Source organism: Condylura cristata, unplaced genomic scaffold (assembly GCF_000260355.1).
Source record: "Condylura cristata isolate star-nosed mole 26May11 unplaced genomic scaffold, ConCri1.0 scaffold00033, whole genome shotgun sequence".
NCBI lineage: Eukaryota > Metazoa > Chordata > Mammalia > Eulipotyphla > Talpidae > Condylura > Condylura cristata.
In genome coordinates, this window is record NW_004567134.1 from 10686937 (window position 1) to 10705946 (window position 19010).

Sequence of the window (19010 nt, forward strand, 5' to 3'; positions counted from 1 at the left end):
TAAAAATAATGTGTAGCTCCTCCCTTCTGACTGAATCCTCATGGGTTCCAGTGTGTATGTGTGTGGAGGGGGCGGCAGGGGTTGGGGAGAGGGGTGAAGTACCATTGCTCTGGCATAGCCAAGTCTGAGGTATGACCAGGGAAACTTGCCTTAGGACAGGGCGCTACCTCCGCCGCTCTGCTGACGCCCTGATAGTGAGAGGTGATGAGCCCCTCTTCCTGTGGCTGTTGGTCATTTGTATGTTTCTTAGGAGAAGTGGCTATGCAGATACTCCACTCATTTTTAATGGCATTATTTGCTTTGCTCTTGCTGAGTCACATCTTTTACTTTCCCCTTGAACCATTGGTTGTTTAGGAGAAAGTTGCTACATTCACACATATTTGATTTCTAGCTTCATATCATTGTGACTGAAAAAAGGACGTGATGGGATTTCAATCCTGTATTTTTATGCACTAACACCAAGTTATCCAAAGAGAAACTACAGGGGAAATCCCATCCACGAGGACAACAAAAGAATAAAATACTTTTATTTTATTCTTAAGTTTAACTGAGGAGGTGAAGTAACTGTCCACTTTGAAAAAGACACAAATAGATGGAAAAATCTCTTACTCAAGAACTAGAAGAAAAAACATCACTAAATGTCCATGTTACCCAAAGTAATCTATTGATTCAATGTACACCAGACCCAAAGTCCAATGACTTTCTTCAAAGAATTATAAAAGACAATCCTAAAATCCATATGGAATCATAAAAGATCCAGAGCAGTCAAATCAATTCTGATAAAGAAGGGATTCGCCATCCTGATTTCAAACAACAAATAGTTATGAAACAGTATAGTACTGACAAGCATAGACATATAGACCAATAGAAAATAACAGAGAGCCCAGAAGCACATATATTTCCCAGAGAATTCATCTTTAACAAGATTGTCAATACTACCCACGGGGACAGGAGAATATCTTTAATAAAAGACGTTTGTAAAATTGCAAATCTACATGCAAAAAAAAAAAAAAGAAAGATCATGCACCATACACAGACTTAATTTGAAATGCATGAAAGACATGACATTATAATAGTCCTAGAAGAAAATGGAGAAAAATCCCATTGACATCAACCTTAGCAATAATTTCTTGGATACAACACCAAAAACAAAGGCAAACAAAAATAAATCAGTGGGACTACTTCAAACTAAAAAGTTCTGTACAGCAAAAGAAACAATCAACAAAATTAAAAAGGCAGCCTATAAATGGGAGAAAATATTTGCAAAGCATATACCTGATAAGGATTAATATCTAAAAAATAAGGAATTCATACAACTCAACAGTAAAAATCCAAATGGCATGAAACTAGAGATAATTAAAAAATGATCAAAAGACCTATATAGACACATTTCCAAGACACACAACAGGTATATGAAAATGTAGTCATCAGAAAAATACTAATCAATGACGACTTCGTGACTAGTCATCAGGGAAATACAAATCAAAACCACGATGCTATCTCCTCGCTATGCCTACTAAGGTGGCTGTTGCTAAAAGCATAGAGGTAATAAGCCTTGGCAAGGGTGTGGAGGCCCTGCTTACCACACATGGTTGGGAACCCTGTAACCTGTTTGTTCAAATGTAAATTGGTCTAACCACTGTAGAAAAAAATGTGAAGGCTCCTCAAGAAATTAAATAGAGCTATCATATATGATCTTGCAATTCCACTTAGACATACATGTCCGAAGGAAATCATAGTATGATCTTGAAAAATTATGGGAATAATGAATTCCCATATTCATTATTATGGGAATAATGAATTCCCATATTATGGGAATAATGAATTCCCATATTATGGGAATAATGAATTCCCATATTCATTATTCATAAGATTTAAGATATGGAAATAACCTGTTTGTTAATGGATGAAAAGATAATGTTACACACATGTGTGCATATACACATATGCGCACACACACACTGTGACATGAAAAAGAAGGAAATGTTCCCACTTGCGACAACATGCATGAAACTGGAAGATATTCTCCTAAGGGAGAACATAAATACAGAACAATCACCACTTTTCTGTGGAATCTATAAAAGTTGAATTCATGGAGCTGGAGAGTAGATTAATGGAGGCAGAGGAAATGGTGAGATTTTGATCTAAGGAGAGAAACTTTCAGTTATAAAATGAATAATTTGTGGGGCTCTAGTGGATAGCATGGTGATTATAGTTAGTAATACTGTGCTATGCACTTGAAATTCACTAAGAGTAAATCTTAATGTTCTCACACACACAAAAGCAGTAACTGTGAACAGGTGATGAACAGATGATGAACAGGTGATGCACGTGTTCATTAACTTCACTGTGGTGATCACTTCACAAGGGACGCCATAGCAAATCACCATACTGTACACCTTAAAAATCATGTTATGGAATGTAAATCCATGCAATTTTTATATTTCAATCATTCTTTTGAAATGAAAGTTTTTTTTTTTAAGAACCATTTTGTCTTTTATCGTCAGAAATTTTACTGTACTTTTGAAAACGTAAATAGGGCATTAGGTTTTTTTTGTTTGTTTGTTTGGTACTTTCATTTACTCATTAGTGAAATTAGTGAAGATAAAGAAGAAATGAGCTATTTTTCCACAGGTAAACAGGGTCACCTATTTACCTATAACAAGCCAAAGCAAATAATATTTACCTTATTTATTCAAAATTCTAACTAAGTGAAAGGCATGCCTTTAATTTACTGTCAGAGTTGTTTATTCCTGTGACACATTCTTTCTCCCTTTCTTGTTGAGTCTGTGTGCATTTTATCATCAATTTTACTAAAGGGTAATCTGTGTGGTAACTGAGATTAGAAGGTGGCAGAGTCTAATGGAGCATATATATGGTGTCACTAATCAGAAGAAATAGCCAGGATGACATACAAATGCTCCCTAAATCATGCTGTGGAACTAGAATAAGTGCACTGGTATTCAAATCTCTATTTTTCAAAAGCCATTCTAAGTGCTATTTTCTCAAGACTAAACAGGTGTTGATTGTATTGTGCTGTTTGTGGCTACTTTTCTCTAACAGTTTTGACAACAAACCAACACCCGTTCTCTCTGCCCTTCCTTTGCCTTAGGATCCACAGAGCCAACCACTAGCATCCCAGCCTACCATCCAGCTGGTCATGGCCAGTGACAATAATTGACCATAGGTATGGAAACAGATCAGCATCTGGGGACAAACTGTTGGTTAAAAAAGTTTCAGTTGTGGACAGCACCACTTTTTGTTTAGACCCATTTTTCTTGTCTAAAATGTGGACAATATGTTTGGCCATTGAAAACCATATTGTGTCCAAGAGACAACAACTTTGGGGTTTGGGGGGTGGCAGGGAGGAGTAAGCTTACTGAGCATGGTACAAGGAACATGGAAGCATCTGGGCTCTTGATGGTGATGTGAGAAGGCTGACCAACAGCTTCCTGATGTATGAGAAAGACAACTTCTGGTTAAGGCACTTAACTTCATTTTCTTGGTGCTGAAGACATTCTTAGCTGGTTTAGGGGTAGAATGTGGTTTAGTGTAAAGTCTGTGACATAATATGGATGATGACTGAAACAGCTACGAGTCCAGAGCAGAATTATGAAGAGAAAGTTAATAATATAAATATCAGTCAGAAACTTAATAATTACAAGTGTGTCATGGTCCATGATAAGAGTAATAGAAAAAAATGAGTGTGATTACGAATTACCCTGCTATAAATATAATATAATAGGCTAAAAAGAGAACACCTATTAGGTTTGGGAATATTTATGCAGAATGGAGATGCAATGGGGAAAAAAATCTTTAAATATTTGTCAGACAGAGGTATTTCACAAATGCCAAATGCCCAACAAATATTTGCAAGTGTTCATCTTCTTCATTGGGGTACACAGATCAAAACCACAATGGTTACCAATATGGACCCAGCAAAATAGCTCTGAAAAAATCAGATGAGAGCAAGTATTGGGGAGGGCACAGGCAGTCAGAACTCTCCCACACTGCTGAGGGGGTGCTCTTTTATACAGCCATTTTGGAAAACTGGAACGCCTGCTTAAGCTAACTACATGCACATCTTATGATGTAGCAATCATATTCACAGGTATTTCTTTCTTTTTCTTCTTTTATTTTAGAAATACATTTTTTACATTATCCTTCATTTTGTACATTTTTTCATCTCGGTTGTAATCACCGTGGACTTTGCACCCCCATATTCACAGGTATTTTTTCAAAAACAAGATATCTGTACATGCTTATCAAGACTCACCTGGAAAAGCGTTGGTAGTAGCATTCTTTTCAAATGCCCTAAACCGCTCATGCGCCTCTCAGCAACTGAGTGACCACATATTCAATTGTGGTCTACCCATACAACAGAACAGAACAAATTAACTGGACTCATGCAGTTAATCTCAGAACTCTAACACAACATGAAAGAAGCCCCAAAGCAGAAGTGCATACTGCATGTTCCATGTGTACAGAAGTCTGAAAAAGGCCAAACCAGTCTGTGCTGTTAGAAGCCAAGCCAGTGGCTCCTTCTGGCACAGGTTGGGGGTCAGAATACAAAAGGATGAACAAGAGTGGCTTTAGAGCACAGATGCTATTCTGTTTCTTCATTTGGGTGCTAATTTTACTGGGTTCACTTTCTGGTTTATAAAGTAGAAGTTTTGCCTAAAATAATGATCAGAGGATATTCCTCCAAAGACAGACTTGAGCGATAGTTCACACCAACGAGATGATTCAACCAACACAAAGATGTATCCTCAACACATTTTCTTTCAAGAAATAAGAGGTTCCATTCAGAACAGATTTCCCTAACTAGATGGCAAGCATCATCTCTACGAAAGAGCTTCCAAATCATCAAACTCTATACCGGTGAGACCAACAACCTGTTCTCCCAAGAGGAAACTTCATTTTTCAACACCTTCGCATATCTGCTTTGTGCCCACAGGTAGGAGACACTGCTGTGGGAGCCAGAGATTCAGCGATGAGCAAGAAGATACCCCACCCCACCCCCGTGGACCTTACCTTTCCCTACTCTAAATTCCAGAATAAAGAACCTAGGAAATGAGCTTCTGAATCCAACCGAGGCTGTCCTCTATGGTTGAGCCTTTGAATCAGTTTTGCTTGGTAAATGCATTAACCAGAGTAAACAAAGAGAAGTAGGGGGAGCGGTATTTATAAAAAGACACAGGCCCGAGGGCTCAGGGTGTTTCTTAGAGAATGTCTGAGAGTGGGGAGCACATCGGGAAAAGTGTATGAATAAGGGTATGTGGAAGCAAGGCTGAAATCTTGTGACTAACACAACTCTATTTCCATTAATGAGTTTTCCTTAAGCTTCCCAGTTGCTCGCTAAGATCGCACGATGTGAACGAAGACAGCCGTTTCATCTGGCATTACCATATCGTCTCCTGTGGCACATGAGCAGCCGGCCTCAAGCTCAGGGCTGCGTCAGGGTTATTCTCTATTCAAAGGATTAAGCCCTCAAAACTGGCCCGATCCCTCCCGGACGGCCTCTTCCTCTCCCACTGCGTGTAGCTGAACACCATCTGTGCTAATAAGGCTCTGTAGTTCACACCCGGGGAGCTCCTAGGACGACTGCGGACTCCCCCTCACAAAAGGTCTTTAAAAATGGAAGAGATATTCTCTTTGGGGGGTATGGATTAGGCAGAGCTCTCACCAAGAAGATAATGGTCCTTTCCTAAAGTTCTATCAAGATCCATTTATTGTGAGAATTACTGTGGGTGGCTGACTGGGAGGGTGTGGCCCCTGCTCTGGAAGCCAGTCATCTGCACGTAGCATAATGTTCCCTTTTTAAAGCAAGTGACTCACTACCTTGCCTGTTTGGCAGACTCGTCACCAAAGATCTAGTGCAAGTAGCATCTTCTCTATAAATCTTCCCTGGTTCCTCCTCCAGCCTTGAGTTGAATCTACTTTCTTCAGTCTCCTCTGATATCTTCAACAATATCTTGCATCACACCTTGAGAAATATGAGTTTTATGAAGATGGGATGCTTGTCCATTCTCCTACCCAAGGCAAGGAGGGTGAAAGGCCAGCGGTAGACATTCTACCGTCACTTGTTGAATGAATGCTCATGGCAGGTGTTGCTTGGAAAATGGAACATTTGGAAAATAACACTCCCCAAACTACAACTGGGAGGTGGCTGAGTTAGTGGGACAGATTGGGCCATCTACCTGATCTTTAAAAAATTATCCTGGCCAACCCTCTTGCAAAAATTCACTCCCTGTCTGAACCCTGGGTAGTTCTTAAAGAACTTGCTATTGGTGAGATGAACAGAATGTGGATATCCTAAGAAGAGCTCGTAGGGAGTTTCCCTCTAACCAACTGAAGGAGGGGCAGCAAAAGTGCAGATGGGAAGATTGCTGAAGAAGAAACAAACAGCTTATAGGATTATCTACACTGAACATCGTATAACTCCCATCTTTGGTTAATACGCTGAGAATAGCCTCTCTTCCAGGCTCCACTCAGAACTGGCCCTGCCACCTGGGTGGGCTCGTCACTGACTGGCTGCTGTCTACTGGCCTTGGCTTTGCTAGGAGCTGGCCTGGCATATCCGCCAGTGCTTACTGTACTGCTGAACTGGGATTTTCACAGAGCACTGCATGCATAGGGCCACGATGGGCCAAGAGGAAGCAAAACTAGACTCCTCCGTGATCACGCTTGAACAGGACTAGACAAATACTGTTCCAACCACAAAATGACCGAACAGGCCCCCTGGTAAAATAAGCAACTGCTTTACCCGTGGGAGCTTTCTTGATGCCTTCTTCCCTCCCATAGGTCAGATTCACTGAGGTGCTCGGTTCAGAGGCTCGTAGGGCTTCCTGAAACCTGCAGTCCACGGCAAAGCCGACCCCTCTTAAACTCTCCCCAAGCCACCTGAAAACACCTGGCCACAGACCAAGTCCTCTTACCTTTAAATTCTCTCACTAAGACGCCTCACAGGGCCCCATGGAGGGTGTTCTCCCTTGTGGCAACAACAACAAAATACAAATAATAAGTAACAGGCCCGACTTGGTGGGCTCCAGGGTGCTGGTCTGGAAGTGCCTGGAGGGTGCTCGTCCCCCACATTACTCCTTCAATGGACAGACTGGCTTCTCCAGGACACCAGATGAACACTGAAATTTTAAATGCTCTTCGTTAAACTTTACAATTCTAACATATTATTGTCATCATTGGCTTTTATTCTGCCCTAACTCAGTTCAACAGAATATTTTAGAACCCTCCCAGAGGAAATGATGATAGAATAAATTAGTTTTAAGAAATGATTAAAAAAAATAAAGGAGGGACAATTAGAGCTTTGTTTTCTCACTCCCATTCTACGAGAGGGAATCAGCCTTCAGTATTGCAGAGCTCTGTGGCACAGCGGCCACATTTATCTTAGGGGAGCAGTGGATTTCCCTGAGATGCTCCATTCATCACTCCAAACTCTACCCGCTCTTTCTGCACAGAGATTTCTCCATGGAGCTGTCACAATATTTTTCTTCCCACCAGAATATCAGAGTGCTTTCTCTTCCCAAGTACTTCTTGTGTTGTATAATGTGACAGGTTATTAAATCAATTTCTCTTCCTCTCTTTAAATAAAGCACAGCGTCAAGTACGGCGATCGCTCAGAATTAGAGATGACAGCCGAGGGTGCTTGGATCTGTGCTCTACTCCTGGCGCACACGCGGACAGCACACCTCTCTCCTAGCACGCTCTCAAGCTCTTGCAAACTCACGTGGCGGTGTTAATCGAACATGCTAATGACGGCATATGTTTGAATCACAGTAGTAGTTTACTATGGTATCAGCTGTATTATGTAATTATCAGTAAATAATGTCCATATTAATATAAACTATTATAACCTTGGAAGGAGGATGCACATGTGATCAGAGTGACCTGAGTAAGCTTAAGACCCACCGTGCTAGGGAAATCCTCTTTCTGTTGACTGGGGCAAGAGGGAATGGCAAAGGTCTGGGAAAATGATGCATGAGACTCTAAATACATAAACTACTTTTCAAAGGATTACCTCCTTTGTGTGACACAGATTGCTGGCAGAAATACATTGCTATGATCCCTCTGAATAGGCATCGGGGTAACTGTAAAAACTTTCAAAACACATATATCTCTGGTCCAATTATTTCCCCGAAGAAACCAATCATACAAAACACAATCATAAGTATCCACATGTTTGTATTAATGGCATTAGTAATCGATGGTTAGCAGTTATGTAACGAAGAGCTAGAAACTATGATGGAAGTACTTCAATTTTCTGCATGATACAGAGGAGGAAAGGAGATGACTGAATTGGGTAAGTTCTGACTGTGGGTATATAGCAGAGCTGGGATGCAAATACAGACAGGCTGTGAGCAGTGCCAGTCCCAGCACGAAGGTTGTCGCTCTCCTGCTTGTCATGGAATTACCGCTACAACCTGCTCTTCCCTAGATACAGCCATCCTCACCTGCCTCATTGCTCAGGCCCCTGGGGTCATTCTTGATTCCTCTCTTTTTCTCATCCTTTACCACCAATTCATGGGCAAACTGTATAGTCTACTTTGTAAATGAATTGTAAATACCTTTCATTTCAACCACCTCTCACCTTCTCCACGGATACTACCTGACCCAAACTATTGTACCTCTCACCTGGACAACTGCAACAGGTCCTGCATCTGCTCTTGTCTCTGCACACTGTCTGGCAAAACCCAGCTCTAAATATATAAACTATTGTTCAAAGGATTACCTCCTTTGTGTGAAAATCCTCATCATTTCTCTGTTATCAGCGTTCCAGTGCCCCCAACCCCTTTCCTACTGGGGAGAAAACCGAGGTCCCAGGCATACTTGAGGACGTGCAGTGCTACACATGTGTACAGTAAGGCCCCACAGATCTGGATCCTGGCTGCCTCTTCAACGTCAATTTTTTCACTCTCCCCTTCTTATCCTGCTGCCCTCCAGCCACCTGGCATCCCTGTTGTTCCTTAGTAAGCCACGCAAGTGCCTGGGATCACGGCCTCTGCCCTCCTTCTACAGGGACACTCTTTCCCTACAACCAGAGGACTCACATGCCCACACTGGTTTCTGTGCAAATTCCTCAGAGAAGGCCTCCTTGATCCCAATTCCTAAAGTGGTCTCCCATCATTCTCCAAATACTCTTCCCCATTTCATCTTTCTGCATAGCACTTGCCACTCTCTAACAGTAGCGTATAGCGTGTTATTTTCTATTCTCCCCACCATTACAAAAGCTGGGGCCATGTATTGTTCCCTGCTCTAGTTCCAGACAATGGAACAACCCCAAACACTCAGTGGGAACTCAATGCTTGGTGAATGAATCAAAAACTGAACTGTCTACACGGACAGGCACACCACTAGTGGGCTGGTAGGTGGGCCCATAGGATGAACTTCTCTCTTACAGAAAACTGTTGTGGAAAACAGGTACTGAGATTGGAAGGTGGGAGAAGTCAAATTTCGAAGAAGTGGCTGGGGATAAGCAAGAAAAGGATCAGATAGCAAAGAGATGGCAACTGTGTGTGGCCACAGGATGGACATGTTAGTTTCTGAAGGAGGCGGAACTGACTTAAGTGCAACAGTGGAGAGCGCTCGAGTTGTGACCAAAGGACCTGAAGTGTAAAGTCAGATGATCCTAAACGGCAGGTCTCACCCACACTGACTATATGATCTTGGAAATGTTACTGTGACATTTCTAAATCACAGTTTTTTCACCTTTAGACAGGTGATAAAATAACAGCACTGACTTCAATAGGCTACTGTGAGGAATTCATGGCGAAAATGTGGTGACGCTATGTAGATACTTGTTGCGCTTAGTTCTCTCATCTTCCCCATCCCTCCTAACTCCTCTCCTTCCCTGCCCTTACTCCACTCTCTCCCCCTCCTGTCTTATAGCTAGTAGAGCATTATTCTTAAAACTTGTGTTTAACACCAGGAAAGAAACGGCAATGTATATTTTCTTCTTCTACTTTTTGGAGTTATGCATTTTCTAAGTTTAACATTCAGAGTAGAAAGACTTTCCTTTCACACATTCTATATTTACATCTTTCCAGCTTCTAAGACAGCACCCTAAATGGAAATTGGGATTATAAAAATACCTCCATTCCTCCTATCCACACCCTTTAAGGTAATCATAGGTTCATGTGATAAGACATAGCTCCTTACTTAATGCTTCCAGATAGAATGGTTTTACTGCCTGACCAACATACTGCTCTTCCCATTAAGAGAAGTCATCTGTGCCTGGCCTAATGCTCAGATTGGAAGTCCCGTTGGCACTGAATGACAATACTTTCAAATGATGTGGAAGTTCTGGCTTAAATCACCCCTGTTCTTTGAATCTCCCAGGCTGGAGCCCAAAACACTATGCCAATGAGCTACCCTCATTGAGGGTACCTCCAGGCCATGTCTGGGGTCCTGATGCACAAAATCTATGTGTTTTAATTTTGAGATATTTGTTATGGAACAGTAGTAACTGAAACAAACTGGATAAAACAAACTTTCAATAAGGACAGGTTTAAATAGGCCCCCCATGAGAAACCCCAGTTTTTCAGAAGTTATTATGGAGAGGCTACAATTCAAAGGGAGTTAAAACAGGGTCAAACTTTCTCACTTCAATACAAGTTCCAAAACTGTAATCTTCCATCAAAAAGAACTATTCTTCACACTTAAGAAGAAGACGCCCAGTGTCAACTGACAGAGGAGAGGAAGCTCTTGAAATATCAAGTATTTGCAAACATACTAGCCAGGATTGAGAGTTGAACACTTCTGGGCCTGGATCAAGATAAAATATTTAATTAGCCTATAAACTGACCCCAAGAACATCTGGAGTTTCCAGAAAAAATTGTCCTGTCACTTCTAAGGTTGCCAAGTGGGGCGGAGGTGGGGAGAGCACAGAAGCAAAGATGAGAAGGGAAGGTTATCAGCACGGCCCCCCGATTGCCATCTGCCGATTAGAGAACACGGACACATGGAATGGAGTCTCTCCAAGTCCATTCATCTTCTTCAGAATGCACAGAGTGCAGGCGATAAGGACGCTTAGATAATTCCCTACCAGAGGAGCTGAAACAGATCAATCAAAGTGGTTAGTCAGACACTTGGTAGAAACTTAGAGAGTTCCTGAATTTTCTCCCTGAAAGTTCACTTCTTTTCCACATATGAATGGGACCAAGAATACTTGGACTGGGGAGCAGACCAAAAACGTGTCTCTGGCATTAAACATACTTTCAAGTAGATGTTACCTGATAATACCTTGTATAAGCAGAGCATCAAGTGATGTGTAACCACCCTGACCTTACAGACATCATCTCCCTTAACACAGTAACATGTAATCTCCATTAAGCCCCAGGTACTATGTTCAGCAATTCTTAAGTGTCATCTCTCATCCCTACAATAAACCCTAGAAATAGGTCTTATTGCTGCCACTTAATGAATGGCCCAGGAAAAGGGGAGCATTTGCACAAGGTCAGAGGGATAGCCCAGCTGTCTGATTCCAGCGTCTGTGGAGCTAACTACTTCACTCTCCTGCCAGCCAATCACTTCCCGCTGACAGCAGCCATCCGGACGACAGGTGCATGGCAAGCTCAGAAAAGTGATGTAACTGTGTAAGGTCACAGAGGCAGCCTGTAGTGGCTCAGGCCTTGTTCCTAAACTGACTTCCAATGGGCCTGGCCGCTTGGACAGTGTCCCAACTTGTCAGGTGGCCTAATCTTAAGTTTCCTGAAGGCTGGTGAGTCGTCCCATAACAGTTCAGTTTGACTCCAGCTCCTTCCCTGAGGTTTCAAATTATTTTTGTCAGGCAACCATATTTTCCCCTTTTAAGTCAACACCTTACACAGAACCCCAGTTGAGAATGATTATTTTATCAACACAAATGAACAACTAACTGCTGATAGGTTGTCGTCATGGCACAATTAACCCATTTTTTCTCATTGGCAGCCTGAAATGTTCCATCTTTGTGACTCTGCTCTCAGATACTGGGACATTGATAATTTTGAGATTTCAATAATGAGAAAGTAGAGACTTCAGAGTGAACACCACGTATTCACAGCTTCTGGACACAGGACGTGACCTTGGACAGCAGGGAGGAAATATTTGCAAACATAGCTAGCTCTGGTATTTCACTTCATTTTCTGTTCTACATAGTGTTCTGGGTAAGTATCACTAATATCAACTTTCTTTTATTTATTTTAAATAAATTATTTTTATTAAGGATGTGTTAAGAGGGAAGTGGAAAGCAACATCAGAGTTTTCCCAAATGGGAGTCTGATGCAAAATCACAGTGGAAACTTTGTGAAGAGCTTAAGAAAAATGTTGTTTTTTATCATCTGTCATGCTAGGTGTTAGCCACTGAGATGCCAAAAGTCACCAAAGTGTGAAGAGAAAATCTTAGGAAGAAGGAGTTGCTTGTGATATCCAGAAGGAATGCTTTAATTGACTTAATTTTCATTTTTCAGCCTTTGTCTGTGTCCATAATTGAGAGGTTAACTGTGTGTCAGAGACCTAGCCAAAGGGGGCGGGAGTGTAGTCTAAACTCAAATGCCTCCAGTAATGGAGGAAAGCAAGACAGAGAGGCCAGCTGGCAGGAAATGCAAAGACAAGCCACACTCTGGGTCAAGGCAGACACAAACCAGCTCCAGCTCACTGTTGCATAAGGATCAAAGGGGCATGTGCTGGGTTTCTGGTTACTCAAAGAAACTGAACATGTAGATGTATGAAACATCACCTGATCTTTAAGTTTTGACAGCCAGTGCAAAACTTGTTTAAACATCAAGAAGGTCCAAGTAAATATGGCTGGAGATGAGATAGCAACCTCCATGTTCAAGTTCTCCATCTCTGGTAGAGTGAAGAGAATACATGCTTTGGACCCAACCAGATTCCAGCTATACTATTTACTAGCTGTGGGCCTTTGGATGATTTATTATCTGTCAGTCTGTTTTCTTATTTGACTATTAAAGTCTGCATTGTAGGAGAGTTGCAAGAATTAGAATGAATATTTATCAAGTGGTTAATACATGACTGGTATGAACTCATACAGATGGTGATTCTATTTTGTCATCACTAAATGTTCATATTGCCTGACCCACCTTCATTAAAATTCTGGTACTCTGGAGTAATGAAAAATTGATTATCTCAGGAATAGGTAAAACTGTTAGCTTTTTTTTTTTTTTAGATTTATTTATTTATGCATACGAAACTGGGGTACAGGCCAGAGGTGCAGGGGTGGTGAGAGAATTCACCAGAGACAGAGTAGGGAGTAGAACAGGCAGCCTGATGAGGTACACTACTGAGGGCAGCAGTGGGCGGGTCAGGAGAGGTCTGCCGCGCGCTGTGGGTCACCTCTGTGGCGGGGATCAAACTCATGCGGAAGTGGCTTTAGCTTCTTAGTGCTGTGCTTTAACCTGCTGCGCCACCAGGGAGGGCCCAAAACAGCTAGTTTTTACTTCATCCTCATGACCTGATAAGCAAAACAGTGGTGGGCCACTAGCGCCCCAGGCATGGAACAGTCTTGTTCCACAGAACTTGTCCATGAGTCCTTTAGCCAAGGAGGAATTGCTAAACAATTCCAGTATTTTTGGGAGTGTGGGCAAGTGCATGATCGTGACACACATTCCCCTTCTGTGTTGCTAGTGGGGATGCTAGATCATACGGCGACCAAAACCCTACCGTTCAGGGAACAGGGAGTGGGGAGAGAAAATGTCAGCAATGGAGAGTTGAAAATCTGATTGATTTTTATTCATGCACGGATGAAAGTTGCATATGTACATCTGAGATGGTTTACTATCTCAGAAAGGAAGAGCCTTAAGATAGACCTTGTTTGAGACCGTTCTAAAGGTCACGTGACCATCGGAGACTCCAACCCTCTTCCTCTGAGATGAAGTGACTTCCACTGGATTCTATGGAATCCACAGAAACCATGGCTTTTCCTTGGGATTCAATACATGTTGTGGTTAAGTTCAATGTCTCTGCCCACCTTTTCACAGAGTTGTTATGTAGGGAGACAATGAAGTCATGTAAATAGATGGGCTCTACAAAGTGTTACATGAGTCCATGATTATTATAAACAATAAATCTTTCATTAGAGTCAAGAGATAACTGATGTGTTAGCTATAGCTACACTCATGATTGCAATTATTACAATTGTTATTATTACTAACCACCCACCAATGCCTATGACTCCCCATAACATATCTTCATATGAAATTGACCCAAGGGTAATTAACTTAGAACTATTTAGACCTTCTTATGGAGGAGCTCAATAACTGTATTAAAATTGAATGGAAGATGGAATTAAAAGGCAACTGGAGCAAAGCCCTCATAGCATGGGGAGTAATTTGTTTTTTTCCAATGAAAACAAGTACTCTGCCATTTATAGGATCTCTGCCAAAGGGCATAACATCATGAGCTTAGTTCTGCTTCATGGAGAACATCCAACATGCCCATGGAATAGAACATATGTTTCAAGAAATGAAACACAAGTCTTTCATTCACAAGGGGCCTTGCCTTTTGAATCCCTGAGAAGTGTTAATTTATCCCACTTGGATATGATGTTTAGTTCCAGCAGCTAGTGAATACACCAGTAATCACCACAAGGCAGAAGGAAATTATTTCCACCCTTCACTGGAAAATGAAATGTGTTTTTAATTATCATACACTGACCTGCACCCTATACTATAACCATTATATGGCCAGGAGTGGGCGCAGGGGAGGTTTCTTTAAATAAGTATCACTGTCAATCAGGAAAACTAAATGATAGGTCTGAAGCTCTCAGTTTGGAATGTATTTCCAAGTTACACATTTTGTCTTCCTTTCTGGCAGTTAACAATCACGGCCATTACATATTTACTAAAAGTTTCCCCCACTAAAAATACACTCCCTACTCTATATTCTGGGGATGGGGAGGAGGACAAAAAGCACCCTCTCTCTTCTCAGTCCTTAGACTGAGGTCCGAATCCTTTTTGTCTGCAGAAAGCCACAGTCTATTGTTATGTCAGAATAATGATTCCAAATATTTCAAAGAAATGCAATTTATCTTTATAGACGCCTAATAGTAGAGCAGCATGGAAGGTCAGATGGTTATGTTTGAGTCTAAAAACCAGGCTTGTGTTTTTATGAACTACGTTAGAGGTCTGCAGACAATTAGAAAAGAACAGTGTTCTCCCAAGATGGGCAGGACATCTAAAGGTAGTTATAACTACCGTGGCAATAACCCAAAATGTGATGGGAACTTACGCTGCTGGAATTCCATTTTAGAAAGCACAGGCCAGCAATCACAGTAAGAATAAAATGCCAATCTCTAGTTACTGCTCCCCACACTCTCCACCAAAAAGCAAAATGAATCACCCACAGTAGCATTTGCTTTTACAAACTTCCTTTCCTCTTCTCCCAATTCAGTCAAGTGCTCTATCACACCAAAAATATCCTAGAATTGACATGGCTATTATCATGTACCCTTGCAGGAATTAAAATTAAATAATTAAAACTTTCAGCCCCTCAGCTATCCTATCTGCCTTGCACGTGCTCAGTAGCCACATGTGGCCAGGCCCTCATGAACTGACAGGGCAGAGAACACTTCCACTTCTGCAGTACGTCTCACTGGACATTGCTGGTCTATAAAGCCTCTCTTTGCCAAGAGAGGCTTTATTTTATAACAGTTTATTTTTACATCATTTTGTACATTTTCCCCCCATCTCAACTGTAATCTCCACGGGTTTCCCATCACCAAGTCACCCGTGTGCCATCACCATAATTCCGTGCACTTCCCTCCCCACCCCCCCTTTGCCAAGGATTTTTTTATTAGTTTTTATTTAATACTTCATAGTCATCCCTGCTAATATCCCTGTCTTAATTGAAGAAGCCCTGCGATGTTCTGTCAGTTTCAGGTGTGCACCACTGCAGATCAACATGTACACAAGCTACATTAAGCTCACTACTAAAACTCCAATTCTGTTCTACATGATTCAACTCACCTTTTGTCCCAATTTACTCACCCCTTTTTCCTCCCCTTCTGATAGCACTAATATGGTCTTCCAATCTCATGTATGTGTTTTTTGATCTTGTGCATTCGCTTGCTTAGTTTTTCTGTGTACCACATACTAGTGGAGTCACACGGTGTTGCCCTGCCCCATGTGATGCATGTCACCTGGCAAATACCCTCCAGGTCCATTCATGCTGCTGCAAATGGCAGGATTCCATCTTTCTTAATAGTTGAGAAATATTCGATTGTGTGTATATTTATATACAGCACACATTTTCTTTGGGGGAATCATCTTTTGAAAAGGGATTTCCGACTCTTTCTTTTACCAAACTTTGAAATTCTCTCTGAGAGATAAGTACCCCTTGTTGATTTTATTCGCATTCTGACACCCCCAACAATCTCCGCATTATGCAAATCATTTAGTCTCTTAGTTTTTTTCCCTCCATATTTAATGAAACAAGAGATTTCACATAAAATGTGGCACCCACGGACCTAATAACAACAACAAAAACTTTCTTTCGAGTCTGCAATTCAGGCAGAAATCTCCTGTGAACCCCGGCGACCGGCGGGACTGCAGCAGGCACAGCACCGCCCTGCGCGGCGCGGCGCTGTCCATGGTGCTACCCCTCTGCGCCGACGCAAACAGCAGCCACCTGGTCCACAGGCTGTCAGGTGCTTCTAATTCAAAACATAGACTCACTTGCAAAATTCGCACCCCAAAATCAATGCGCACACTAAGTAAACATGCACCATTTGATGTCTGTGTACATGACTCTCCAAGTTAACTATGAGTCGCTGGGTTTGACTGCTGGTCACTGATCTCTTTCTGCATACGCCCGAAGCTAAGATCTGCAAGTGGCCCATTTGTCATTTGTTCCCTGTGCACGTGACACCTCATCTGAGTATCATCTGCTCACCAACCTGTAAGCAACTTCCCTCTCAGAGAAGTGGCTTTTATCACATATGTGTGTGTAAGCAAATGTGCTAGCTCTTTCGAGAACTTCCTTCTACTGTGCACTGCAGAACTGTTCCCCCTAAAGAACTCCCAGATATCTGTATATAGGAGGTGAAATAGTAAAGGCTCCAAGAGTTTTTCCTGAGGGACCCCAACACAGGTGGTGGCCAACTCCTGCTCTCCCCAACATGACTTCAGCCCCTTTTCCAAATCTTCCTGGATGCCTGGTTGCCTCCTGAAGGATACTGGCTGCTTTCTCTGCTGCACTCACAGCTCCTCCCATCCCACCACTTAGAACAGACCAGATCTTTAAAAGCATTTAAGAAATCTTATACTACAATCAAATCACACACACCCCCAAAAAATCCACAGAAAAACAAAAAAACTTGTAAACAACTCAGAAAAACAGTCCTCATCCAATTTGTATCAACTTTTAAATATTCAAAAAAAAAAAAAACACAAGTAGGGAATTCGATCTGCACTATCGTCACACAAACCACCAAAATCTACACCAGTAGCCACCATCGCTATCAAGTAGCAACAATGAGCTTGGACTCTGGAGCCAACTGTGTGGTGCAAACATTTGGTGTTCAGTGTATGAGCTGAATGATCTTGGGCCTTTTTGTCTCTGTGTCTCTATCTGTATTTCTTCACAGTGCTGATGTGTGGACTACATTTGCTCTGCTGTATGGAGAACCGACAACACTCTACATACAAGCAGATACTTCACATAGCACATGTGGGGATGCGTGAAATGGACTGACTACTTTCCAAAGTCAATAATAATGATGAGTTTGCAGGTGCTCTTCCTTCCCTTTCTGCACCCAAGTCTTCTTATTTCTGAGTCTATGGATGAGCTCCACCAGCAGGATTCAGCTTTGTGTAATCCCCAACCAACTCAGATTGAGGCACACTTACAGCTCACCCTGTCCACCCTTGCGGTATGGAATAAACACCCTCTCAGTCCCTGGGATCCACAACCATGTTCTGGGATCCCTCTTGGCTCTCTCACACTCCTAGCTACCAGATAGACAACTGTTTCTAGAACTCAGCTCCCCTCCTATCCTCCTGTTTTGGGCTTGATCAAGCACTGGCCTCCAGTCTTGGTTTCCATTCTTCAATTCTAGCCAACTCCCTGATAACAAGTACCCAGTCCAGCTCTTAGGAACAGAGCTGGCCTCCTAGGCACATAGTGACCAGGGCTTCTGTGGGACTGGAAGGGTTCCCACCCACGGAGTTCATTCTACCTGAGTGATCTTCCCCAGCCCCCCAAAATGTAGTCCTTCAGAGCCACCAATCCTAGAACCCTAATTAATTCCCATCTACACTCTGGCTTGGCTGTGAGGATTACTGGCTGGAACCACCTTTTGGAGCATCAGCCCCCTCACATTAGCATGATCTCGGAGCTGGGTTCATGCCTCTCCTCTCCCTGACCCTCCTGCTCTCTGTCCTTTGTCAATAACTGGACACGAGTATTTCTTGGTCATTAGTAAAAAGCACCGAGAGTGAGATCCAGGATGCTATATCTTGACATGTAAAGACTCTCAAATTAAAAAGCAAATGTCAAAATATCCACAGCATTAAAACAGCCACATCGAAACACCAGGATATACACAGAACAGAGATCAGAACATTGTCAGTTCTAGAAGTGTCCACTTCGCCAAAACCAACTACCTGAAGATGGGACATTCCCAAACATGTTCAGACCAACCCTCCAGCCATGCTTGTGTCCACTTCAGCTCACACACCTACCTCAAACCACTGCCCGTGGGACTGCATCTTGAGGATGACGCAAGGGTCTGGCTTGGAAAGGGCGTCTCTGTCAGAAATGCCTTTGCACGCCACACGCAGCTCCACTTTGGTCAGGCAGGGGCTGTTAAAGATCCCCAGTGTGTTGGCAGCCGACTCGTAAATATTACTCATCTTCTTCATTCTGTTTCGGGGGTGGGGGGGAAGAGGGAAAAAAAAAAAACACGCCAATCACCACAAAATTTCTCTACGGAATTTCTTTCCTAAACCAACCCTTAGAAAATTGTTTAGCCACAGTTTCAAATATTGAATGTATTTACTATC

The 19010-nt window shown here is 42.2% G+C and overlaps 1 protein-coding gene across 4 annotated transcripts in view; it reads right to left on the reverse strand.

Annotated features, from left to right (window-relative positions):
- CPNE4 (copine IV) overlaps positions 1-19010 on the reverse strand; it is a 333423-nt gene that overhangs the window by 215922 nt on the left and 98491 nt on the right. For all 4 annotated transcript variants that reach the window (XM_012732182.1, XM_012732180.1, XM_004692311.2 and 1 more), the window contains exon 2: positions 18690-18870. In XM_012732182.1, coding sequence (XP_012587636.1) covers positions 18690-18869 — 180 coding nt within the window. In that variant the 5' untranslated portion in view covers position 18870. The remainder of the gene's footprint in view (positions 1-18689; positions 18871-19010) is intronic.